The sequence below is a fragment of the Amblyomma maculatum genome, chromosome 3 (genome assembly GCF_055883805.1).
Source record: "Amblyomma maculatum isolate TAMU_Amacu chromosome 3, ASM5588380v1, whole genome shotgun sequence".
NCBI lineage: Eukaryota > Metazoa > Arthropoda > Arachnida > Ixodida > Ixodidae > Amblyomma > Amblyomma maculatum.
In genome coordinates this window covers 220814972-220841896 of record NC_139346.1, presented here as the reverse complement: position 1 = coordinate 220841896, position 26925 = coordinate 220814972, and the positions used below count along the sequence as shown (strand labels likewise).

Sequence of the window (26925 nt, the reverse complement as noted above, 5' to 3'; positions counted from 1 at the left end):
ACGCCCTCTGCCGATAGCTGACAACGATTAAGGTGTTACGTTCGTTCGTTTCCATACAAAGGTCTCTCGTTGGCGCAGTTCTTTCTTTGCGTCGATTATCGAAACTAGCCAGACCAAATGAATACTTTCAGCGCAGTAGTTACAAAACAGATGCCTAGCTGATAACTTGGCTGGTAGCCAGTATAGCGCATTGGCATCAGCTCACCGCCAGGCATTACAGAATTGATCTCTTTCCGCTTCTTAAAGCAATCGTAGCTGCAGCTACCGGGGGCAAAGAAAAATCCGTGTCGACGTAACGATGAGTTCAGAAAAATGCCTTCTAGGGACGAGTTAGCATGCCTTATCTACTAGGTTCTTCTATTCTCCTTACTATAAACTTGACTGAATGAAAACCCAATGTAGCTGAATATATTAATAAATACCTTCAATCTCTGATTTTGTGCCCAGAATTTTCAGTGTCACTGTTGAAATGCGTCAGCTTTTAGCTAACACACGATTCCACCAAGCCTTTCATAGCGATGCCAACGCCGCTGCACTCTCCTCCTTTTAAGACCAGCGTTTGCAGCCGCTCCACGATAAGCAGCGTAAGAATGTACCAATCAACCCGTATTTGCCCTCTTCTGGAATAAGCAGCGTCACGAACGGGAACGGCGCGCTCTATGACGCATCATGACCATGAGTAGAGTTAAAAGCATCGTAGGATGTTTGAATAAACTGGTTTGATTTGATACTATATAGGCTTTGCCAGAATTGCCCGTTTCATTTCTTTCGCCGAACAGTACCACCGTGAACCCAACCCGACAGGCACTCCGGCTACATTGCATCATCTGTCGTGAGTACGGCGTGCCGCGCTGTGTGTGGAGCTGTAGTGGCGGTGGCTTACTTTGATTAGGAGAGGCAAAGTAGTCACTTCTCGACTGCTTTCCAGTCTCGCTGCTCGACTCCTGCAAATATGGCTTCACTATACAGCTTGTTTGCGGAGCGCCACCCCACGAAGAGAGAGAGAGAGAACGTTACGAAAAATTCCTTTCCCCGCTTTCTGCCGTGTGGCATTGCTAAGCTGGCCCTCAACGCCACAAACGAGCAGGAGCGAACGCTCATCGATGGGGAGAGAAGGAAAGCGGACAGGCGAGGGCCGTGGAAGGCCCGATCGGCCGTATTCGGCATTGTAATAGAGGCTTTACAAAAGTTAGCGCCATCTAGTGAAAGAAACAGAAACTGTGCGCGGCGGCCATGTTTTGCTCAGTCCGCCCGCGCCTCCCATCGAGTACGCTGTCAAAGTGCGCCTTCGTAGAACCCGTGCATGCATCGCAAGGTGCATTGGAATGCTCACAAGCGATTGTTTCATTTTTTAACATCACAGCAGTCGCTCTATTCGGAATGATGCCATCATGTTGTTGCGTGCCCTTATGCAGCCAGCGCACCGTCATAGACGCGGACGGAATCAAGGTATACGCAGTATACGCGTGTATGCGACCGTTCGTTTGTAGTCCTAATCGGCTTTACAAGGGTCACTTGCACCATGTAAAGCATTACTGCACGTCCCTCTGACTGGGAGCTAGCTCACAGAATGTGCTATCACCTAAAACAGCAAGGTATGTGCTATCACCTAAAACAGCAAGGTTAATTCTTTTGCGCGCTATGGAGCCTTGTGAACTTGAAGGATAAACTTATGCTGCGATGGAGGACACGGGAGAAGGAGCAATGCATGTGTAACGAATGCTATTGTGCAATTATGTTCTTTGAAACATTTTGTACGTAGGTTACATTTACCATTGTGTATTTGATTTAAGACACGGGCATGCTTACCGAAACTACTTTTTACAGTCGTACGAAATGGTAGTGCTTGGTGCAGAGAGCAATACGGTTGTCTAGTGCGCCCGAGGTGCGTGTTTCACGCTGCAAAAGCAAGTGGCTGCCAAAACCGCGGCGTCTAGAAAAGCAGGAAAAGATGACATCCCACTAGTGTGTTGTAACGTGCTCACGTACAGCCCGTTTCGACCGGTCCACGTCCAGAGCGCGCAGCTCAGGTTTTATACCTGCCAGCGCGGCCGATAAAATAACGAAGCGTGCGCTTCACTTTTGTGTGTTTTCGAGTCACCCGATGGTTCGCTAATTCACAGCTACCTGAAATTCACTGTAAATTTTAAATATGTAGATTTCTTGTTTATTCCCTCTGTCAGAAAGTAAACATTTGAAGCCGTAATCTCATATGAAAGCGCTGACATTGGAAGCTTCGAGGAACTCGGGGGAGGAAGAACTCGGCTGAAACGAAAAGAAATTTGAAAAGTCAACTCACATTACTGCGAAGTGTTTGTGTTTTGTGCAACTGGCTGTGTTCATAAAATCAGATTTATATCATATCGTTATAGAAAAATTAGGGGGGCACTTAAGCTCCGCCGTTAAAGGTATAACGTTATAGTGTCTCTCTCATACACACACACGCATGATGTTTTTTTCTTCGCGTGTTATATTTTAGCTCTTTTATTTATTTATTTATTTATTTATTTATTTATTTATTTTATTTACCAAATACTGCAGGCCCTAACTGGGCCCTAGCAGGAGGGGCGAAAAGAATACAATGCAGTAAAATATGAATTCATCAAAAGTAACATACTACACACAAGTGTAGTATGTTGTATGTTATATGTTATGTATGTTATATTTCTATGTTATGCATGTTATGTTAGATTTCTATCATTTCTTTATTTATTTTTATTTTATTTGACTTTTATATTTTTATACACCAATACGCATGCGTCAGCAACAATCGGCTTTCCATTCTGAGCAATTTGACACTTTTGAACACATTCTTCAATTATTTCAATTAATCAATATTCTAAATTTTCTTCCTTAGCATCACCAGGCACTGGTTTTTCATTCTGACACCTTTAAACCCTTACTTTCCAATTTTTCCTTTTTTTCGTTTCTTTATTTCATCAATTGATCAATTAATTACAAAGATTTTATTAACTCGTCATCGCCTATCGCACACCAATCAATATTCAATCACTGGAAACACAAATTACCATGGCCCCTTTTTTTTTTTACGCAGCCCCCGATTATTTCCGAGACTAATGCCAACAATTGCGTCGACGGCATGGGAAGGAAAGTGCTAAGCGCCAGTCCAACTTACGTCAAATTACGCACGACCTTTTTATCATAAAATAAAATGCATCCCCGCTCATTTCACCAACCATCTTCCAGTGGGATGAGCGACGGTGATTGCGCAAACCAAGCAAACAAACTCGCGATGATCTCTTATAGGCATTTAAGCAAACAGCAAAGGCGCACAGACAAAAAAAAAAGCCACATTACAGAACTCTGGATACTGTACCTGGATAGGGATGACGCTGCGGATTGCCGAGGGGGGGGGGGGGGGGGGGGCTGCGCTCGGTAGCGCAGCCGGTGGGCCCCGCCACGTCTCGGCTTTCAAAATACGCTTCTAGGCGTCTCTAACAGAAACCGCCAGGGACCGAACAGAGGTCCAAGCACAGCACACTAGGTTAAAACGTGAAAAGCGCGAACAGAACGGCGAGCGCTGACGGACCGACACGAAGCGAACGGAGCGAGCAAAATATGGCGGCCAGCGCGGGATCAGGGTGCCGCTCACGGTTGCCAGACGTACTTTTGTAAACCCTCTATTATAGTGTACTAGAATATAATTGTAATATAGGGTGGCGCTCGTTAAAACATTCCATTGTCTATTTCTTCCTTGCCTGCTCTTCCCTCCAGTACTTTTGAAAACCCTGGAAAGTAATCATTTTTTTTTTTTTTTTCCCCAGTCTTTTGAAGGTCCACCTGCAACTGCGAGGCTTTTCAGTATTCATTGACGTGGAACGCCTGGAGGCGGGGAAATTTGACAACAACCTGCTCAACAGCATACGACAAGCCAAGCATTTTTTACTTGTCCTCACACCCAACGCTCTAGACCGATGTATGGGTGACACCGACCGCAAGGACTGGGTGCACAGGGTGAGTTCTTTTTTTAACCAAATCGTGCCAGACTGCTACTCTTCTAGTTAACTGCAAGTTTTTGTATTGCTCCTCTGTCTTGCTTGAACAGGGTTCCCAGCGATGGTTCTAATTACAGGTCAATCATCTAGCCAGCTGTTGATGCCATGACAACGGTGATAATGACATCAGTAATAACAGCACGCTAAATCAGTTACAACAGCTAGTGGACTTCCACTAGATAAGCTGTCGCTGCTAAGGGGTTAAGTGCATCGCTACGTCAAATGTACAATAGGAAGAGGAAAGTTGCCAGGCAGTACAGAAACTGATTTTATACAATGATTTCCCACTTCCAATGGATTCGGCCCATATCTTTAGAATATGGTGGCTAGTAAGGAGAGGTCTGTGCATTATACTATAGTGTCCAAGGTAACTTTCACCAAGAGTTAAAAATAAAACATTTAGGCCAGAAAAACCGCTTGCATGCAGCTGCCCGCCATCTGGCGCATCGCAGACAATTTCTTGTTTCATAATTAACTAATTAGTAATTAAGGTAATTTTTCTAATTTACTAAGTATTGCCGTTAGACAATAAATGTGATTTGAAAAGTTGGAGAGCACCTTCTAAAACCTCGATTATATTTATTTCCGATAAAGAAAGCCTCACGTATATTGTTTTTGCAAGATTTAAAGAAAGCCCGCGAAATACAAAAAATCACGTGACTGGCGCTCTCAATCGTGGCTTGAGCGGACGAAATTAGCAGCGGCCGTGACTCGACAGCCCAGCGGCAGGCTATGTTGGCGATGGTTGAAGCGGAGAGCCCGCTGCGACTTGCACCTTCACATGCGCCGGCTGCCTGAAATGGACAAGAAGCCATCGCAGACATATCGGCCTGCCGCTGATTTCGTTCACTGAAAGCTAGGTTGAGAGCAGCACAATCGTGGCGCGCGGATGCGCCAGTCACATATTTTTTGCATTTCGCGGGCTTTCTTAAAGAAAAAGTTTAGAAAAACAATATACGTCAGGCTTTCTTTATCGGAAATAAATGGAATGGGGGTTTTACAAGGTGCTCTCCAACCCCATAAAATCCATTTATTTTCTACAGGCAATAGTTAGTAAATTAGAAAAATTATCTTATTACTAATTAGTTACTCGCGAAATAAAAACATTCCATGTGTGCCAGATGGCTGGCAGCTGTATACAAATGGTTTCTCTGGCCTACCTCAAATGTTTTATTTTTTAACCCTTGGCTAAAGTTAGCTTGGACACCCTGTACATCTGGTATGGGGCACAATTATGTCTGTTGAGATGGTTGTTCTTTCTTTATTTATTTAAAGTAACACTGCCTATACTTTGCACCTTGGAAATTTTTCTTTCACGCATACCTTTATTCAATGTCCTAACAAAAGATGGCACCTTAAATCATTTCTCCAGGGCTGATACTGGATGTGTTGTTGTCGTCCGTTATAATCTAACAGAGGTTGGATGGATACACTGCAAAATTAAGCCCAAGTTTCATTTTTTTTATTAACAGGAAATTGTGGAAGCCCTCCAGAGCCAGTGCAACATCATTCCAATCCTGGACAACTTTCAGTGGCCAGAGTCAGAAGTGCTTCCTGAAGACATGAGAGCAGTCTGCTACTTCAATGGGGTGCGGTAAGTGGAGACTTCTATTATCATCTTTTTAGACAGGTTGAGGTCCTTATGCACACTGCTTGAACCAGCAGCTTCCACGACAATATGTGCCTCTCCTTTGGTCTCACAACATGCACACAACTTCTTCAAACCCTCTCATGGGTTTATATGCCTCACCCATGCGGGCGTTTGCTTCACAACTCTAGTGCCATAGTGCCTCGACAAGTTGCACACATTGTATTATTGAAGGGCTGGTTTTCAAGCTTTCCGTAACTTTTACCTCTCCAATTCTTACTACAACCAAAACTCAAAGTGAACCTAAAGTTTGCGTGGAGTAAAGGTGGGCTTGTACATCGATGGCCTTGTTGATTGAACTAAAGCATCAATTTGAAATAAACCATAAGTTCAATTTAACAAAACTGGACTGTATATATATATGTGTGTGTCCACTCTATAAGCAGTGTTATGGAGGCAAAAGCTTTCCTGCAGTGCTGTCCACAAGATTAAAAAAAAATGATGGCACTAATGGTGGCAAAGAAGTACAAGGGCACTAGCCCTTTGAGGATTCAAAAATGAGTTCAGGGTGTGAAGGGAGAGAGCGGCAGTAGCTGCAGCACGGCAACAGATGTAGGGGCTCACAAGTCATCGTTATGCATTCGACCTCGCACAGCTGACGATTGATATATTGCAATGCTACCAGCCCTGGAATATGTAGCAAAACACATAACCACACTTTGTGGTTTCCCAGCATTAGCTGTAGATGTGTGATGGTCGCAGCATCACCATGCCTCACGGAGGCAGCTCTTGGGGCGCTACCTTATTAAGCACTCGGTAGTTAACAGGGTAATTGAGTAACCTCACATTAATAACACTTAACTGAGTTGTCGTTCACTGCTGGAGTACTTAATACCAGAGGATTTAAGAGTAATCTCGCATTTTGTTCTTGCTTTCATTAGGTGGATCCATGACTACCAGGATGCATGTGTGGACAAGCTGGAACGGTTCATGCGGGGCGAGATGAACGTGCGCAGTGACGGTCCGCTTGGCCGCTATGTGGGCATGGGACCCGGCACGCCGGGCACCCCAAGCACGATGGCAAGCTGCCGGGCAGCGGTCTACCAGCGCAGCGCCAGTAATGACAGCGCCAAGGGCAGCACTTGCTCTGACCGCGAGTCCAGCAACGGCCGGGTGGCCCCCACAGAGCAGCCACAGCCACACTGCTGACCCGCACCAGCTCAAAGGGTCCTCCCAAGTATGGTAAGCGGCACTTTGTGAATAATTCGATGACCAAGTGGCCATCCCTATGCAGTTTAAGCTTCTTATGCCTTCTGGGGCCCAGGAGCAGATGGAAGTGCAGGCATCTGTCGCACTACATTGTTTTTTATTTATAGTGCGACCTCCATATGACTTACAGGACCCACTTCACAAAAGCAAGGCAGCACAGTCTGCTCCATCAACTTTCCACAATGGATTCCATCACTGAAGCAGGGTTCCACAACCAATGCAAAGAGGAGACAAGTAGTGCCCCACCTGGAGAACCTGTTCCTGTCTCTGTTACAAATGGGACAGTTGCATCACAGGATCTACAACTAAAATCTCCTCGAGAATGTCAATGCAACAAGCTTCGATGCCTTCCTCATGGTTTCGAGGAAACTGGTCAGAAACCCTATTTTGTGGGAGCAACATTATGGACTTGGACTGTCTCCCTGAGACCGTCACTGGCGTGACACGTGCTTGAAGAAAACGGAATCTGCCACTGAGCACGTTTTCTGCAAGTACTCATCACCCGATATCATGACTAAAATGCAAGTTGTTGCCCCTGGTGTGGGATTCAATGTGACAGGAGATTTGTGCAATATCGAGGTTTTACGTGTTACTTGCAGCCTTTGGTGCTGACAGTTTGAGGCAAAATGTGCTTGCTGAGTCAGCTGCTGCAATTGTGTTCTAGTTGAGAAAGCAACTGCTTGTATTAAGATCAGTAAGATATTATTGTAACGAATGGGTAAACATAAAGTGCCTCACTTGGCTTCGAAATGTTAACCTTTACAATAAGGAGCCAGACTTTCTTCAGCACTGGAGCTGCAGTTGCTGCAATGCTTTCCTTCTGAACTGAGTAACAGCTATGCTTTCTCCGTTCAGCGCCCCTAGAGTGCTCTCCTGTAACCCAGTTGTTGCAGTGTCCTTCACGAGAAGCCCTAGGATGCATAGGATAGGCCCAGTGAGAATATGCTAGAAAGGAACTTGTGTCTGCTCTGTATGGAGCCAGGCACTGTCACTATTTTCCTTGGTAATGTTCCCACATGATGCTACGAGACTGAAATGAAACACCCATTATTTGTTGATGTTTGATAGTCACTGTAAATTATTTCTCCTGCGGTGCTGGCACCTAGGGATATTTAGTATTTTAAAGTCAATTGTTTGTGTTCCGTTACCTTTGTTATTTTTGTCTTCCATCCCCTTTACACCCTATACAAGTACTTGTCTACTACATGACTGAGCACTGTCAAATCAAATAAAAAACACCATTTCATTTTTGTACATAATGCAGAATGTGTTCTCAGATGCCGCTGTGTAAAAGTTCAGTAAACTGTTTTATATTATAAATAATCCAGCAGTGTTGTGTCCTTGTTTTACCAAAACCACATTGAAATTCAAAACACCTTGTTTGTGAATTCAATCTAATTGCCATAGAGTTCTGGACCTTGTTTTGATCTGCCAACTGTATGCTAAAAAGCCAACACAGCCTTTTCAGTGGAGCTGGGTATGCAACCTAAGCAAACGCAAAAAGAAAGAAAAGCCTTCCTTGTACACATTAAGCACACAAATTTGCTTAGTGGCAGGTAATGGCAGGTAATTACTATGCATTGCTACTGAACTACCATATTGCCATAAATATCCAAATAGAGGCAGCTCAGCTGAGACTCTGTAGTCAGTGCTCGTAGAACCCAACTGTTCGAGCCCCCTCTTCTTTCTCTGCCAGCTGGTAAGCCCGGTGGCATTATTCCCTCCCCTCAAAACAAAACAAAAAATTGCGGAAGCATCAGGTGTGGCAGTAGAAGTGTCGCACCATGGTATCACATATCGCCACAACGGCATCATCGGGTAAAGCAAGGCTTCAGTCGGGCAATGTGCACAACATCAGAGTGAAGTTGGCAACGGCAAGGTTGGCTGATACCTTTGGGAACCACTTCATATGTGACTCCTGTTACACGCCACAGTATTCTGTAGGGACTGAAGTATCGCCACATCAATTTTTCCAACAGTCCCGGGTGTCTCATAGGGGTCCAAAACCAAACTTGTTCCCCAGGTGCATAACTGACGTGCTGGTTTCAAACGTACCGGTGCGCATCCACAGACTGCTGATCTTGAATGCTGAGGCGTACAAGTTGGCATGCTTCCTCAGCGCGTTGGGAGAATAGCTCAGCTTCCATCGCCAACGGCTTGTCGCAAGAAGTGCACGGTGTCATGGTGTCTAACATCATCTGGATGTCCTTTTCGTAGATAAGACGAAACGGGGTGGACCGAGTCCTTTCTTGCATGGCGGTGTTATAAGCGTATGTCACACAAGGAAGGATCTCATCTCAGTTCTTGTGCTGTGCGTCCACAGACATCGAGATCATATCGACGATGGTCCTATTTAATCTTTCCATCAGCTCATTACTTTGAGGGTGATAAGCTGTAGTTTTACGGTGGCTTGTGTGGCTCAGTTCGAACATGTCTCGAATGAGCTGTGCCATAAACGTTGTGCTTCTGTCAGTAATCATATACGATGGGGCACCATGCCTCAAGACGATTTGATACATGAGGAAATTGGCGATCTCGGAAGAAGTGCCGTTTCACTGCCTTCGTTTCCACATACCTCGTTAAATAGTCTATTCCAACAATTGCACATTTGTTACCAGCTGCAGATCTAGGGGGCCCAGAGGATCGATACTGACTTGGTCGAATGGACTAGCAAGTGGTGTAATTGGCTGCAGCAAACCTACAGGCTTGAGCGGTGGTGAATAGTGGCATCAATAGTAGGCCTGATGAACTCGAGCGAGCGTGCGGGCGAAACCTAAAAGGATGTTGTCATGCAGATCTGAAGGAACCACGAGGAGATAGGGTCGAGTTCCACTACTTGAGTTCTTGAACTAAAACACTATCGTGCAAACTAGGAAATATGACGGGGCACGTCAGGAGCATGACCCTCCAGGTGGTCAATAACTGGTCAGAGTTCGTCGTCTACTTGCTGTCGTGCCATCAGTTCTGTGTCACTGACCACATCAAGGAAACGACTTTCACCCATCTCATCGTCCATGCTGCCTTTCCCAATAGGGGCACGTGACAGCGTGTCAGCATCTTCATGCTTTCTCCCAGATTTATAGGCAATGGTGTAATCGAATTCCTGCAACTGCCGACTCCACCCGGCCAGGCACCCAGATGAGTCTCGAAGACTCGCCAGCCAGCACAGGGAATGGTGATCTGTTCTCGCCTTGAAAGGGCGATCATGGAGGTGGGGCCGGAACTTGATAGTGGCACACACAATGCTCGGACATTCTTCACGGGTCAGCAGATCAGCAATCTTGGAGAACTCAGGCACACACAATGCTCAGACATCGTCACGGGTCAGCAGATCAGCAATCTTGGAGAACTCGGGTATGAAGCGGCGGTAGTAGGTGCAGAAACCCAGGAAACATTTTACACTCTTCTTGTTCGTGGAAACAGGGAATTTCGCTATGATGGCAATTTTATCGGGATCGGGCTTGACACCGTCTGCACCAACCACATGGCCAAGGAACTTCAGCTCGGTGTAATTCAAGTGACATTCCTCAGGCTTGAGTGTCAAATTAGCCAATCAAAGGGCGGGCATCCAGCACACTTCTCAGGCATCCAAGGTGCTATTGAAACGTTTTGGAGGACACAACGACGTCATCCAAGTAAACTAAGCAAATTTGCCATTTAAGGCTAGTGAGGACAGAGTCCATCATCCGCTGAAAAGTGCTCGGGGCTGAACATAGGCCAAAAGGCAGTACTTTAAACTCGTAAAGGCCGTCGGGGGTAACAAATGCCGTCTTCTCGCGGTCCCATCCGTCAACTTCTATCTGCCAGTACCCGCTTTTCAAGTCGATAGATGAGAAATCCTGAGCCCGGCGAAGTCTCTCGAGGGAGTTATCGATGCGGGGCAGCGGCTAGACATATATTTATGTGTGACGCTATTCAACTTGCGATAATCACAAAACTGCAGAGTCCAGTTTTTTTTCATTAGGACGACAGGCGACGATCACGGGCTGCAAGATGGTTGAATGACACCATCCGTAAGCATCTCCTTGACTTGTGTTTGGATTGCGTTCCTTGGGGCAGATACGGTAACGTTGCTGCCAGATGGGTCGGGCGTCGTCGGACGTAATAATATGGTGTTTGGTAATGGTCGTTGATGCACCTTTGATGAGTATGCAAAGCAGGCTGCATACTCTTGCAGCAGAATTAAGTCACGATTATTATCTGCGGAGAGCTCCGAACTAATATCGATGCAATCAAGGGGGCCAGGCAGAGGGCTCATGGCTGCAGAGCAGGCTGAATGTTCTTAGAATGGGCTGGCAAAGGCGATCATCGTAGCACGAAAAAGGTTCTGTGTTCATTTGAAGTGTTAGTGAGCAAGACCTCTGACTGTCCTTGATGAAGGTGGATGAGGCTTTGCACTACGATTTGCCTCGGCTAGCACTGTCTCATCCCGTGGACGTTTGCAAGCAGCATGCACAAAAACACTGGCCCAAGGGGGGGGGGGGGGATCGTAACATTTCCACAGAAATTCGCAGTGCCGAACAAGACTGTGGAATGGCCGAGTCACGATCCGTGTTCTCTGTGAAAAATGTGACTGTGTGCTGCCTAAGGTCAATAACAGAACCATTCTCCCACAGAAAATCCACACTAAGAATCAAGTCGCACAAACACTCCCGGAGTTACAAGGCACTAACAACAAGTGTGGTGTCGCGAATTCGCAGCTGAGCCATGCACTGTCCTATTGGAGGGACTATATGTGTCCACCAGCGGTGCGAATTGGTGCACCGGACCATCTAATCATAACTTTTCGAACAAACATTGCCAGTTTGCCTCTCAAAATACAGAAGTCTGCTCCAGTGTCCACCAATGCACTTAACTTGTGTCCATTGTCGATGCCTCTGACAGAAATTCGGCCACTGTAGCCGGAGGACTGCGCACAAGGCCAGTAAACGGCTGTTCTTTTATGCCGCGCATTCAGTGGTACAGTTTCTTGTTCTCCGACATGGCGAGATCAGCACCGCAGAACAGTAACGTCATGTCTTAAGTATACATTGTTACAGTCTCATTGGCCATTTGGAAATGAGACTGGCGTGCCTGCTCAGATTGTTCTAGGTTGTCTGGGCTAGTGTAGTCCTCGAGAATGTGACGGCGAAACTCACACCAGGAAGACAAAAGGGCTTTGCGGTTCTCATACCATGTACGAGCACCGTCTTCGAGGCTGCAGAAGATATATCTGAGCTTCGCGGTGTTATCCCAGTCATTAAGAGCGGAGACTCCCCTTCCCCCTAATTTTCTAACAGGTGCAATAAATACAATTTATTCGCAAACATGTTCCGGAAACACGACTGTAATACGCTTAAGCTGTAGTTCTGACCACCCTCTTCAACCTCACCACGACTTCTGTTATAGATGCCACACAGTGGATATCAAACTAAGCAACGTGGGCCTGCAATGCCAGTGAAACTTGCCGATATCCGCCAACTGATTGCCGATTCCACGCGACAACACACTGATAACTGGGGTCTCTTTCAGCCGGCTTTTGTTGTCCTGCACTGCCAGGTCTCGTGTGGTGTTGGAACGCAGCAACACAAGAAATGGAGATTGCGCCGTGGACAATGTGCCGCCTCAAATCTGCAATGGCACCAGCTTGACTGAGTGAGCAATCCTGCTGAAAGCCTAGCCTAGGCTCTCCTCCTTGCAAAAAAAGAAGAGGGTGGTTAGAATCACGAAAATATGGTACTTGTAATGTTTTAATAGTCTTCAAATGTGGCAGCGTGCAGACACAGATGAAGGTACAATATTGTAACGAGTACAAGGCAGCGAACACTGAACCGATCAGTTCCTCACACTGCACTGTTTCGTTCTCTTCTTTCTCGGTTCCGCGAGGCACGCGGCATTACCCCCCCTCTTCGAAAGTGGCGACTCGACGCTGGGAGTGTCCTCGAGCTATATGTACCCAGGAGAAGCAGGGAACACTGCACACGCGCAGACGATCACTGCCTCTCATAATACGGTTTCATTCGCACTACATGAACAGTTTCAGCACTTGAGTGCCACCTTATTGAGGGTTGTTGACCCCGAGGAACAACTTCATAGGTCACGTTACTAAGGCGTCGAATGACCTCCTATGGCCCAAAGTAACGGCGAAGTAGCTTCTCGGAGAGTCCTCGACGGCGCACTGGTGTCCACACCCATTCAAGATCTCCAGGCTGGTAGTGAACGTCTCGGTGTCGGAGGTTGTACCGACTGGCATTGCGGTGTTGTTGACGTTGAATACGGCACCGTGCGAGCTGGCGCGCTTCTTCGGCCTGCTGCAGAAATATGTCAACGTCCGCATAGGCGTTGGTGGCATCGTCGCTGTGACTTATGGGTAGCATAGCATCCAACATTGTTGTGACGGGACGATCATAGACTAGCTGGAATGGCGCAAGACGGGTTGTCTCCTGTTCAGCCGTATTGTATGCAAAAGTTGCATACAAAAGGACTTCATCCCACGTGCGATGCTCAACGTCGACATACATGGAAATCATGTCTGCAAGTGTTCTATTGAGGCGTTCAGTCAGTCCGTTTGTTTGTGGATGGTAAGCAGTAGTCCTATGATGACTTGTGCGAGTAAGACTGAAGAGAGCCTGCATTAGTTCAGCCGTAAAGGCTGTACCGCGGTCAGTGATAATAACCGATGGGGCACCGTGCCGCAGTACGATGGTCTTAAGAAAAAACTGGGCTACTTCTGCAGCAGTTGCACGGGAAAGTGCCTGTGTCTTGGCATATCGCGTTAAGTAGTCCGTCGCCACTACTATCGATCTGTGCCCTGATGCGGACGTTGGGAAAGGGCCCAGAGGATCCATACCCACTTGCTGGAAAGGGGCTGTTGGCGGAGGTATCGGCTGAAGGAGCCCTGCAGGCTTCAGCGGAGGTGTCTTTTGCCGCTGGCAATCTCGGCATATTCTCACGTAGTGCTGGACTGAAGGCAGCAACTTAGGCCAATAGTACTTTTGTCGAATGCGTGCTAATGTTCGCGTGACTCCTAAATGACCAGCCGAAGGCTCATCGTGGCATGCGTGCAAGATTTCTGGCCGGAGGTTGGATGGCACAACGAGAAGAAAGGTTTCCTTGTTATGCTGAAAGTTTCTTTTATATAGGACGCGATTGCGAATGCTGTAGGAGGATAAACCCCGTGCGAAAGCACGTGGGACAGCTACATCAAGGCCTTCGAGGTGCTCAATAAGCGGGCGTAAACCGGGGTCAGCCCGTTGATACTGGGCCATGTCGGCGGTCGTGACTACAGCAAGAAACGGGAAGTCGTCATCTTCGCTGTCAGGATGGGCAGCATCAACTGGTGCACGCGACAAGCCATCGGCGTTGTTGTGCTTACGGCCGCACTTGTATACAACCGTAATGTCGTACTCTTGGAGATGGAGGCTCCACCTTGCAAGTCGTCCAGAGGGGTCTTTGAGGTTGGCTAGTCAGCATAACGAATGGTGGTCGCTCACAGCTCTAAAAGGTCGGCCGTAAATATAGGGTCAGAACTTAGTTATGGCCCAAACTACCGCGAGACATTCCTTTTCCGTGGTTGAGTAGTTTGCCTCTGCTTTTGAAAGAGAGCGACTTGCGTAAGCGATAACTTTCTCAGTGCCATTTTGCCACTGAATCAGAACGGCACTGAGTCCAAAATTACTGGCATCGGTATGGATATCCGTAGCGGCGTTTTCGTCAAAATGGGCAAGTATCGGGGCGGCCTGCAGTCGCCGGCGCAACTCGTTGAAAGCATCCTCTTGATCATCTTGCCACGCAAAAGGAACATTGTCTCGGGCAAGACGCGTAACATGCTCGGCAATCACTGAAAAATTCTCTACGAAACGCCTGTAATAGGCACAAAGCCCCAAAAACCTTCTAACGGACTTTTTGTCGGTAGGGCGCGGAAAATTTCTCACAGCAGCAGTCATGTCGGGATCTGGTTTCACGCCCTCAGAACTAATAACATGGCCAAGAAAGCGGAGCTCCTGGAATCCGATATGGCATTTCTGTGGTTTTATCGTCAGTTGGGCTGAACGCAGTGCCTGTAGTACCATTCGCAGTCGGTCAAGGTGCTCCTCAAAACTAGCCGCGAAAGTGACGACATCGTCGAGATACACTAGGCACGCTTGCCACTTCAGTCTAGAGATAACGGTGTCCATCATTCGCTAGAAGGTTGCTGGTGCAGAACAGAGACCGAAAGGAAGCACTTTAAATTCATAAAGGCCGTCGGGAGTGACGAACGCTGTTTTCTCTCTGTCCCTTTCGTCCACTTCTATCTGCCAGTACCCATTCTTTAGGTCAAGCGACGAGAAATATTTGGCATTGCGTAACCGGTCCAATGCGTCATCGATACGTGGGAGCGGGTATACGTCCCGTTTCGTTACCTGATTTAACTTACGATAATCGGCGCAGAAACGCAAGGTGTTATCTTTTTTCTTCACCAGCACTACAGGCGAAGTCCAGGGGCTGATAGACAGCTGCACCACGTCGTCGGTAAGCATTTCCTGCACCTGGCTTCGAATAGACTCTTGTTCCGTTGACGACACTCGGTATGGGTGTTGGGAAATCGGCTTGGTTTCCGCGTCAACCATAATGCGGTGTTTGGCTACTGGGGTATGCCCAACTTTCGAAGACGTTGCAAAGCATCCAGAAAATTCCTGAAGGAGGTCTAGGAGTCGCCGCCGCTCAACCACCGACAGATTGGGATTAATATCCACAGTTGATAGAATGTCAGGTGCATTACATCTGGCTGGCGACGGCGGCGCCAGAGTACAGATGTTCCTTGGCTCAATAAAGTCGGCAACATACGCAATGGCCGTTCCTTTCGCAATGTGCTGAAACTCGGTCCCGAAATTCGTAATCCAGAGCTTCGCACAACCGTCCCGCAAGCGAACAAGTCCTCTTGCAGCGCAGATCCCTTTCTCAAGAAGCAGGCCCACGTTCCTCTCTGCCAGTACGTCTCGGTCGCATGGTGAGATGCTTTCTACCAAGACCATAATGCTGCACCGTGGCGGGACCGTAACGTCAGCAGATGTAATAGGTAAGGCGGGCATTGATGAACCGTCGACGCTAGATCTCGCAATGGCTTGGCTCGGCGAAAATGTCACTCATGACTTTTGCAAATTAATTATCACAGCATTAGCCTGTAAGAAGTCCAAGCCGAGTATGACGTCTCGCGAACAGTGGGTTAGAACAACGAAGTTGCAAACATAAATAAATCCGTCAATTGCAACTCTCGCAACGCATCTTCCAGCCGGGGTAATAAGGTGTCCCCCTGCAGTGCGGATCTGAGGCCCAGTCCACTCGGTTAAAACTTTCTTCAATTTCCTGGCTAACCCACTGCTCATAACTGAATAGTCCGCCCCCGTATCAACTAAAGCTGTAATGAGAAAATCGTTGATACTGCCGGTGGGGACCCCGGCGAATGCCATCGTCTACGAGCATGCACGACTAAAAGTCTCGGACATGGTAAGCCCATCGTAAGGCACTCAAAGAGATCAAAATATGATATAACCAGGGATGCGTGGCTACTAAATAAATTTCTAACATCGAAGTTTCAGCGGTGAAAACATGGAAAGTAATTATTTGACAAAAACTTATCCCGGGGATTGAGTGACTGCAGCGTTCTCTTGCCGAGACTACGGACGGTCTCGAGGGAAAGCGTGCCCTCTTTCCTACGGCCTTTGCAATCGCCGCGGAAGTAATGGGAGCTTTCCTCCTTGAGTTAGGCTCTCCGTCGCCGCTAGCGGCGCGAAGATCAAGATCCCACTGCTGCTAGGGTGCCTCGATGCCTTTCGACGCCCGGGTGCTGGTCGCCTGGTTTCGCGCTCTTTCCAGCAGGTTTTTGGTGAGTGCAGCAAAAATAAAATGAAATAAAATAGAAGGTGGTTGCTTTAGCTGCATGTCGCCAGCATTTCTTACTAATGAACAGTCTTTATAACAAAATTTGGCCATTATAACCATAGAAAACGAATCACTTTTCACTTTTGTTCGTCATTAGTATGACAATTAACATAAGATAATGTGGTCTTAAATGCAGATGAGGGTGTATTGATTCATTCCTTGAAAAAGGTTCTGATGTGATCGGGTTCGGGGGCCGACTTTTGGGTAGCCTGATCAGGCGGGCAAGACATCGAACTGGGAGCAGCAGTTATCTCACATGGACACCTGCTCATGAGAGGTTGCCAGGAAATGAGGCAGCAGACGCAGCCGACCGCGCGCTCCCTCACTGGACTTTATCCTCCCCACTCGATCAGGAACTCGATTTTAATCTGATTTATACCTTCAAAGACATTATAACATATTAAGATATCCATCTGTCTTTACCCCCACCCATGTAAAGGCCGATGGGCTGCTCCCTGTCCGCCTTATCACCAATACATTGCAGTGCCCGTCAGCCCTAAAATGTTTTGACCTCTCCTTTAGTGGCAGCTTCTCGCACTGTAGAGCGGTGTCTTCAGACTCTGATTACATGGTGCGAGCCTGTCCCTCCAACCAGCTGACAGACCAGTCTGCCTTGGTGATCCTTGCTCAGGATATTCTCGACATTCATTAAAATTGTTTCTTTCTGCACTTGCCTCTATGACTTTGCCTTACAAGTAGCTCTCCTACTCAGTACTACTAGTTAGCGCTACTGGTTAAGACCACTATTAATCGACAAAATTGCGGGCAACGACCACGCTGACGCTGCTGCAAAAACTGTGTCCGACGATTCATTAGTTCCCGTTATTCCCTTTCCACTCTCACGAAGAGTTGCAACCAGACTTGTGCCTATTGAATTCCGGCGATCGCTTTTTGTGGTGTGATCCGGAATATCAGTACAGACCTTTGCATCGAACTGACACACTTGCGGCTTACAAATGACGCAGAATTTGGATAGGTGCCGTCGTAATTGCCTGCACCGAATTCGCTTGGACGTGTCATACACAAAACCTTCACAAAATCAATATATCCAGCAGCCCTCTGTGCTCTACATGTGATGTGCGTGAATGCTTTAGATACTTCATATGCTGCTGCCGAAGGCTTATCGCACACCGGAGGGGCTTATCGCTCACCGGAGGGCATGAAATTCTAGTTTAGGGTTATTTCAGGATGCAAACCTGCATCTTGAACATGTATTTGGCCCCTGGTGTGATCGGTCTTCAGCTTCTTAAGCCATGAGAGCATTAATAACTTTAATAACTTTCCTCAAGAACGCGGGGTTGATAGGAAGCCTTTGAAACTCATCTTCATGGTCATGTGCATGACATTGTGTGATTTATTTCTGTTTAATTCTTTTCTTTCCTTCACTTCTTTTTCACCGTCATAGGGGGTAGCATGCCAGGCTTATTACCAGTCCGACATCTCAAATCGTTAAAATGCCTCTGTCTTTCTCTCGCTCTCTCTCACTTATTTCTTCACTCACAGGTTGTCCCTGGACTCTTGGTGAAGACAATCACAATGTTCACTACCGTGGGCGTGACGTACGTTCTTGGAGATCAAATCTTCGGCATGTTCAGTGATGCAGAGTGGGTCAAACCGGCGTTGGAGGCCAACTTCAACAGCTCTGCCGCTCTTGCCGCACTCTAGTGCTCGTGGGAAACAGAGAACCCTACTCCGATGTCTGTGATGTGAGGGGAAGTGACCAGAACTTGAATACTGCGCAAAGGCTTCCCAAAGAGTCTCGTACATGTCCGATCAACGTAAACATGCTGTACGGTTGTACAGGACAAATGGCGAAAGTGCGGACTAAGGAATGCATGATCTCGTGAGGGACCAGCCAGTCTTCGAAAGAAATAACTTTTATATATATATATATTTTTTTTGCCGTCGTCACAAGCATGGTTAGCAATAAACGTACTTAAATATATTTTGTGGATTTCATTAGAAAAATAATAAAGAATGGTACGCCCTATTAGAAACCGTTGTCGCAAAGAACAGCGATTTAGAGCAGGCACATAGAGAGGGGGGGGGGGGGGAGGAAGAGCCCAAGCTTCCCTCCCCCTTCCGTACTCCCCAATCCTTCACAGAATCTTGAGCACATAGTTAACGCAACACCATACCAAGTTTCTTACTTGACAGCCATTCACAGGCGAACACTGGGCTGCTGATGAAGAATTGTTAAGGCCGAGCCTTTGGAAGGAGATCGATAATCGTGTCATCAGCGTTTCTTAAACAGAGGCCAGAGAAGCTGCCAACCCCGAAATGGCAGTATATATTACTGCCGTGAAAGAGACAGAGATAAAGTGGATTCCAGAGGAAAAGGACAGCGCACTGGACATCCTGAGAATCACGGACATAATGTGAGGTAAAAAAATCGGGAAGTGTTTTATGCGTTAGCATTAGAGCGGTCATTTTCACAGAAAGTATCCGGCATTGGCGGTGAAGCCTTATTAATTCGAAAGCATTACTTCACTTTGTTCACAGATTTCTGTCTGCAGACTGTGTCCGCAGACCATGTCTGCAGAACGTGTCCGCAGACTATGTCTGCAGAACGTGTCCGCAGCAGTTGTGAGTAATTGAGAAGTGGTAGAGGTCAATGAGTGGCGTCAATCGATAGAGGGTGACATAGTGTTGTGGCCGAAAAAATAGAGTCATAAGTTAATCAGGTAATTAATTACAATAACTGGATCACAGGAAAGGAAAGGAGTAATATCTAGCTGCCACACTTGGTCTGTGGACACTTGATCTGAGCCTTAAGGGAAGGGAAGAAGGGGGAAGTGAAGGCGGAAAGACAGAAAGGGATGCTGTAGTGTATATGATGTCAAGGATTTGACGTCACGCAACCGGAAGTAGAGCCGAAAAAAGGGCATAGGAAGGGATTGGCGCGTAATTTGAAAGTACCAAAGACTAAAATGGGCAAACAAGAAGTGAATTAGGCAACTAGAAGTAACCAGAAGCAACCAACGGCAGCATCCGTGCTTTCGCATTACATTACTCCAATACAGATTCTGCGGTGCTCTTTAATTGAAAAGTCCCCTGATGGGGCTGGGCCAGGTCGGTCACCGCCGCTTGCGGCGGGGGCTAGCCTGCCACCGAATTTTTATCTGTTGTAGGCCGTCATTGCACCCGCCACCGCTTTGGTGGTGGACGACGGCTGTTGTTGCGGCGCGCGTCTTTCTCTCCCTCTTCCTTTTATTTCTTCTCTATTTTCTCTTCTGTCCGCGCGAAGCAGCGGAGGTGGCTCAGCTACAGAGCCAGTAGCAGGCTCGTGCATTTTCTTTTCCTTCTTCCTACAGCCACAACAACAACAACTCATTAATGTTTTCCCAGTCCCATCGCGGTAGCGCTTTAGTTAGGACGCTCGACTGCTGTGCCCAAAGATGCGGGATCGAATCTAGGCCGTGGCTGCCGCTTTTCAATGCAGGCCGAAAGCTAGGCGCCCATGTACTGTGTTATTTCAGTGCGCGTTGAAGACCCCCGCGTGGTCATAATTGCAGGAGACCTCCACTACGGTATCTCCATAGCCTGAGTTGCTATGTACGAAACTACACACTCAGGCTTATCGTTCATGACATGGGACCCGTATTGTGGGACGTCTGGAGGATTCGTATGCGTCGACAGGTACTCCTCGATTTCGGGTGATCGTTCACCACTCCGAGGACATCGTGCACGTGGATGGAAGCTGCAAAGTCCGGCGCGGCGGTACAGACAGAACCTTAACACGTGACCGGCCTCCCCACAGTGGTAACAAAGGGGCCGATTGTCAGGGGCACGCCAGACGTCAGTCCTTTGAAATCGTGCCTCGGCTAGAAGAGGAGGATGGCGTGGGCTTGGATCAAGAGTTCATCCTGGCTCTGGGGGAGTCGTACCCACTATGGTGCTGGTTTGGATGAGGCACAGTGGGGTTCCCTCTTGGAGGATCACAGAGGTTATGCTGCTGAAGCACGGCCGCGTATGTTGGCACACTCGGTGGTCATAATTGCAGGAGACCTCCACTACGGTATCTCCATAGCCTGAGTTGCTATGTACGAAACTACACACTCAGGCTTATCAGGGTTCCCTCTTGGAGGATCACAGAGGTTATGCTGCTGAAGCACGGCCGCGTATGTTGGCACACTCGGTGGCGGTGGCTGCACACCAGGCACAGACGGTTCCGGGAAGGCTTGCCTCACTTCTTCGTGAACGACCTCCGCGAGTGATGGAAACCTCGACGACGACGTTAGACCCTGTAGCTGAATGTGTCTCAGCTCTTCTCTGACCACGGATCGAATACGCTCCCTTAAGGCATCATCAGAACCGTTGAAGCCAAAACCATAGACGACTGGTGCCATAGCGGACACGTTACGGTTATAGTGCTGAGCCCTGTGTCGAAGTGTTTGTTCTGTCGTGGTGGCCTCCGTTAGAAAATCTGATGCCGTGCCAGGTGGATTGCGCACAAGCCCAGCAAATAGATCTTGCTTCACCCCGCGCATTAGGTGGCGCACTTTCTTCTCCTCTGACATATTTGGATCAGAACGCCTAAAATGCAGATCATGTTCTCGTAATACATTCCAATACTCTCGTTTGGGGCTTGTATACGAGATTTCAGCGCCGACTCCGCACGCTCTCTTCGGTCGTTGGCGGTGTAGGTCGCCAACAGCTGGCGACGAAAGAGGTCCCATGTTGATAGTGTCGTTTTGTGGTTCACGAACCATGTCCGCGCTGAATCTTCGAGAGCAAAGTAGACATTATAGAGCTTCCTTTGCTCATCCCAGCCGTTGTAATTGGCGACCCATTCGAATTGGTCCAGCCAGTCTTCAGCGCCCTCATAAAGCTCGCCATGGAAGGATGGTGGCGTTCGAGGCTGGAGGACGACGAACTGGGGTGAAGACTCTCCGTTAGCCACAATGTTCGTGTTGGATCTATGCATGTTGGCCACAGGCGTGCAGGAAAGAGGCCCGAACTCTGGCGACTGACTTCGAAGGCGGCGGTTGCAACTGCGATGGACCGGTGTCAAATCCGTGGTGTCTCTCGGTGGTTGCCCTTGAGGGGTTGAACTCAGCAAAAAGGGAAATCGTACCCGGCTGCTCTACCAGAAAATGTAACGAGTACAAGGCAGCAAACACTGAACCGATCAGTTCCACACACTGCACTGTTTCGTTCTCTTCTTTCTCGGTTCCGTGAGGCACGTGGCAATTATATGTGACAAACTGTGACGAACCCTCCTGTGTACACTATGCAGCATCAATTTCTGCAACTAGTCCAGTCGGACAGAAACACCAGGCTCCAATATTTTTTTTTTTACAAAGGCTCATTTTAGAGCAATTGAACAGGCCTATGAGGTTGAATTAGCCTAAATCTGAAGAAGGAACGCAACAAATTAGTAAGAAAGAAACCCATCAACGAATTAGCGGTTAGGGGGAGGGCAGAAGAGTTCAGGATCTCACTACAGAATAGATATTCAGCTCTAAACTAGGATGGCGACATTACCCTAGAAGCAATGAACAATAATTTCAGAGATATAATTACTGAATGTGCGGTAGAAGTAGGCGGTAGGATAGCTAGAGAGGATACCGGTAAGCTGTCTAAGGAGACTAAAGATTTGATTAAGAAACGCCAGAGTATGAAAGCTTCCAATCCAATAGACCAGATTGAATTGGCCGAGATATCAAAGCTAATCAAAAAGCGCAAGGTGGCCGATATAAGGAAGTATAACATGGTTGGTTGGTTGGTTTGTGGGGTTTAACGTCCCAAAGCAACTCAGGCTATGAGAGACGCCGTAGTGGAGGACTCCGGTAATTTCGACCATAACATGGAGAAAATTGAGCATGCTGTAATGAACAGGGGAAGCCTTAAAGCGGTAAAGAAGAAATTGGGCATAGGCAAAAACCAGACGTATGCGATAAGGGACAAGGAGGGCAACGTCATCACGAATATGGACAAGATAGTCAAAGTAGCCGAGGAGTTCTATACAGATCTCTACAGTAGCCAAAGTAGTCAGGACCGTAAGGAGATTGGCGGTAGGGAAAAGCAGTCGGATGTTCCATCAGTTACGAAGGACGAGGTCAAGAAAGCATTAGAAACTATGAAAAGGGGGATATCAGCTGGAGAGGTTCAGATAACTACAGATTTGCTGAAGGACGGGGGAGATATCGTGTTAGAAAAGCTAGCCACCCTGTATACGAAGTTGCCTGGTGTCATCGACAGTACCAGAACCATGGAAGAATGCAAACATTATCCTCATCCATAAGAAAGGGGACTCTAAGGACCTTAAAAATTACAGACCAATCAGCTTACTGTCTGTTACGTATAAGGTATTTACTAAGGTAATCGCTAATAAAATCAGGACAACCTTAGACTGCAATCAAGCAAAGGATCAAGCCGGTACTCTACTATCGATCATATTCGTACCATCAACCAGGTGATAGAAAAATGCTCGGAATACAACCAGCCCTTATACATAGCATTCATTGATTACAAAGAAGCATTTGACTCAGTTGAAACATCGGCGGTGATGCAGGCATTGCGAAATCAGGGGGTAGACGAGCCGTAGGTGAAAGTGCTGGAAGATATATATAGTGGCTGCACAGCAACCATAGTTCTGCATAAAGAAAGTAACAAAATTCCCATAAAGAAAGGTGTTAGGCAAGGAGACACAATCTCCCCAGTACTATTCACAGCTTGTTTAGAGGAAGTATTCAGAGACTTGGAATGGGAGCAGTTAGGGATAAGGGTAGATGGAGAATACCTCAGTAATCTGCGATTTGCTGATAACATTGCCTTGCTAAGCAACTCGGGGGATGAACTGCAAATAATGACTGATGACCTAGACAGAAAAGGTAGGCTTGAAAATCAATATGCAGAAGACTAAGGTAATGTTCAACAGCCTCGGGAAGGAACAGCAGTTTACATTAGGTAGCGAAATACTGGAAGTAGTAGACGAATATGTCTACTTAGGACAGGTAGTAACCGCAGATCCGGACCATGAAAAGGAAATAACAAGAAGAATAAGATTGGGATGGAGCGCATTTGGCAAGCACTCAGATTATGACTAGCAGCTTACCAGTATCGCTAAAGAGGAAAGTATATAACAGTTGCATCTTACCTGTACTCACCTATGGGGCTGAAACGTGGAGGCTAACCAAGAGAGTTCTACTTAAGTTGAGGACAACCCAGAAGGCTATGGAACGAAAAATGGTAGGGGTAACATTAAGAGATAGGAAGCGTGCAGAGTGGGTCAGAGAAATAACTCAGGTTACCGACATTCTAGTGGAAATTAAGAAGAAGAAATGGGCATGGGCAGCACATGTAGTGCGAAGAGGGGATAACCGATGGTCGCTTAGGGTAACAAACTGGATTCCAAGGGAAGGAAAGCGTAGCAGGGGGCGGCAGAAAGTTAGGTGGGTGGATGAGGTTAAGAAGTTCGCAGGGGTCAAGTGGATGCAGCTAGCACAGAACCGGGCTAAGTGGAGAAATATGGGAGAGGCCTTCGCCCTGCAGTGAGTATAGTCAGGCTGATGATGATGATGATGATGAGGTTGAAACTAATGCTCATCCCTCCAATGCACTGTCTCTTAAGCTCTGAAAAAGCTCTGGCAACAGAAATTTTCAAACTGTGCAGATTAAAAATCTGCACAATTAGTAGTAGCCAATGTCCAGCTTGAGCATCATACACACAATTTAACATCACATTGCAAAATTTTATAACATGCACTTCTAACTGCAGGTTCTATAACCTATTTCACAAAATCATAAAGAATGCTGTACGTGCTCCACATAGAAGAGGACATGGCTAGAGCTAGCTATGCAGGCCTGGCGCTCGGCTTTTCTAGGGGTGTGCGCTTGGGAGAAGCTCTGTAAACCCTGTTGCTTGCCCCCTCCCCGGTGGGCCCAAACCCAGTTTCGAACCTCGCAGCCTGCAAAGGCGGTTCATGTTTGTCTTGCAAAGGTACTTCCTTTAAGCCTCGGTGCTCCCTTTGAACCTCAGCTGCAGCAGTTCTGAAATAAAAAGGGCCACATAAGGGCTTCTGCCGCGCGAGGCGGACTTATGGTTGTCCGATGGCGGAACGAATCACTGGCCCACTATTTGGGCCATGACCCCTTTTCCAAGCATTTCACCCTATAAGAGCCGAGCACCAGGCCGGGGGATAGCTTGCACCCATTGAAAAACCGGTGGGTACCCGGCGACACCAGGGATCGAACCTCCTGAATATGATGCTCTACCACAAGGCCACGCTTCAGTCCAACCAATCTGCCCCAGTTTGGGGTAGTGTCTGCCTGGAGACACCGCCTCTCTGATCTCGGCACCAGGTAAGTAGGCTCAAAGCGAGAAGTAAGACGTACATGAACCACCTTTGCAGGTGTTCGAAACTGGGTTTGGCCCACCAGGCGCACACCCCTAGGAGAGCTGGACGCTTGTACCCATTTTTACCAGTGGGTGGTGGAACTGACAGCATGAATATTGCTGTCAGTTCCAAGTCATTTCTGCGAAACAAGTATTATAAATGTGGCAAAGCAGTGTTTTTTTTTTTTCAGTGATAACATATACTACTTGTGCTAAAAGGTATCGATTTTATATCACTTGTATTCTGTGGCTGAACTTGCCTCATGTGAGAACCTTTTGGGAAGCTCCAGGCTAACTGCCGTCACCATCACTGTAGGCGGTGTACTTGTCACTCTTTCCATATACTTTTGATGCTGGGTACTTCTGCCTATTGAGCTCAATCTTGCGAAGCACTGCTGCAGGTAGGTCCACTTGACAGCGGTCAGCCAGACGAATCAAGTAAACTAGGACATCACTCAATTCTTCACCTAAGTGGGTTTTTTCCTCTGGTGCCCAGTCTGCAATGTACAGAGACAACAACACATGACTCTTGTGAGCTGCTGGAATAGACCTGCTGACAATAATTTTCGATGAATGAGTTCAGAGAAAAAAGGTTCCAACATTTGTTTTTAGAACTTTCTACAGCTGTGCAAAACAAGCTCAGTTAACAATTTGAGAAAAAAGTATTCAAGACCTCTTAATGAACTCTCAAGACATTGCTCAGCCCTTCAACATGGCACCTTAAAAGCACAAAACTCTGAAATTTAGGCATCAAATTTGTTTAGTGCAATCAAAAGGTTGCTGTCTAAGGTGTTCTATTCCATAGGGGTTCTGGTAGAAATGCTGTAGAAAATTTTACCAAGAAGTTTTTTTATCAATATATGCACCCATGCACCCATTTTTATGTAGCTGGAAACCATGAGCAGCGACCGTGATGAGGAATGGAGGTCAAAAAAAAAAAAAAAAAAAAAAAAAAAAAAAAAAAACACTGAAAACAAATACAAATTTCACTGGCAGGCAGTAATTACACATTTTTAGCGTAGAGTAGCGTCTTTTTCACTTTTCATAGTCAAGGCTGTTACGGCACAACAATGTACGCACCATTGAATTTTAGTAAGCACTATTAGCCCTTCATCCACTGATGGATGGATGGAATATAGAAGCATCCCCTTTGAAACGGGGTGGTAGCAATATCCATCATGCTCATTTTTCTCCCTATATCTTAATTATTGATTTAGATTGGTTAACTAAACCATCATTCTATTTATTAAATTTTTGTTTCTACATTACTAACATTGTCACTTCTCTGCTTTTAAGCCACCAATCTTCCAGTCGTTTTTTGCTAGTTTCCACCGCTGGTTTATTTACCCGGCCACTGGTATCTCTAAACCCCAGAGCTTCAGGAACAGTGATTGCGCCTGCATCAACTTGAGGATGGATACCATTACATTCGAGTACAATATGGTCAACTGTTTCACTGGAGTTACCACATATAGCACATTTTCATACGACAAATTAAAATTGTAAAGCCTCTTTACTTTGATATTGCATTCGATCTGTACTATAGGAGGTATGATCTTTTCATTTCCATCAAAACCTCACAACATATTTTGGGCAGTGTTCTGTCCCTTTAAAACTAGTGGCCCTTCTAGGATGGTTTTAAAGCAGAATGATAAATTAACCCTACAGGTCCAGACTGTCATATTTATAGAGGTCTTTTGTCCTGTCCCCATTAATTTTTTTTCTTTGTGTCGTAGCCTCACTACTTTTATATATGATCTGATTTTGGAGTTGACAAAATGTTTAAAACTGTTTTCATAGTGAACTTAAAT

General features: G+C 46.8%; 3 protein-coding genes across 9 annotated transcripts in view; 2 read left to right on the top strand and 1 right to left on the bottom strand.

The window, feature by feature from the left end:
- Sarm (sterile alpha and armadillo motif) overlaps positions 1-8196 on the top strand; it is a 168569-nt gene extending 160373 nt beyond the window's left edge. For all 6 annotated transcript variants that reach the window (XM_084599668.1, XM_084599671.1, XM_084599670.1 and 3 more), the window contains 4 exons: positions 3786-3975; positions 5489-5610; positions 6546-6846; positions 7004-8196. In XM_084599668.1, the coding sequence (XP_084455794.1) occupies positions 3786-3975; positions 5489-5610; positions 6546-6813 (580 nt within the window). In that variant the 3' untranslated portion in view covers positions 6814-6846; positions 7004-8196. The remainder of the gene's footprint in view (positions 1-3785; positions 3976-5488; positions 5611-6545; positions 6847-7003) is intronic.
- LOC146197758 (dCTP pyrophosphatase 1-like) overlaps positions 1-26925 on the bottom strand; it is an 80255-nt gene that overhangs the window by 34744 nt on the left and 18586 nt on the right. The window contains exon 4 of one of the 2 annotated variants that reach the window (XM_084599673.1): positions 25375-25611. In XM_084599673.1, the coding sequence (XP_084455799.1) occupies positions 25406-25611 (206 nt within the window). In that variant the 3' untranslated portion in view covers positions 25375-25405. Of the gene's footprint in view, positions 1-25263; positions 25612-26925 lie in introns of those variants that run through there. The other variant, XM_084599672.1, reaches the window with a different exon arrangement.
- On the top strand, positions 16255-18438 carry LOC146197759 (Na(+)/citrate cotransporter-like). The gene is made up of 2 exons (XM_084597234.1): positions 16255-16338; positions 18277-18438. Exons 1-2 carry the CDS (start codon positions 16255-16257, stop codon positions 18436-18438), a joined length of 246 nt encoding a protein of 81 aa, XP_084453360.1.

Bases quoted from the DNA above. Each gene is read 5' to 3' on its own strand.
- LOC146197759 (XM_084597234.1), top strand. From the start codon at position 16,255: ATGAGAAAATCGTTGATACTGCCGGTGGGGACCCCGGCGAATGCCATC. The intron at 16,339-18,276 runs GTAAGCCCATCG...CTTCACTCACAG, and splicing joins GACTAAAAGTCTCGGACATG to GTTGTCCCTGGACTCTTGGT.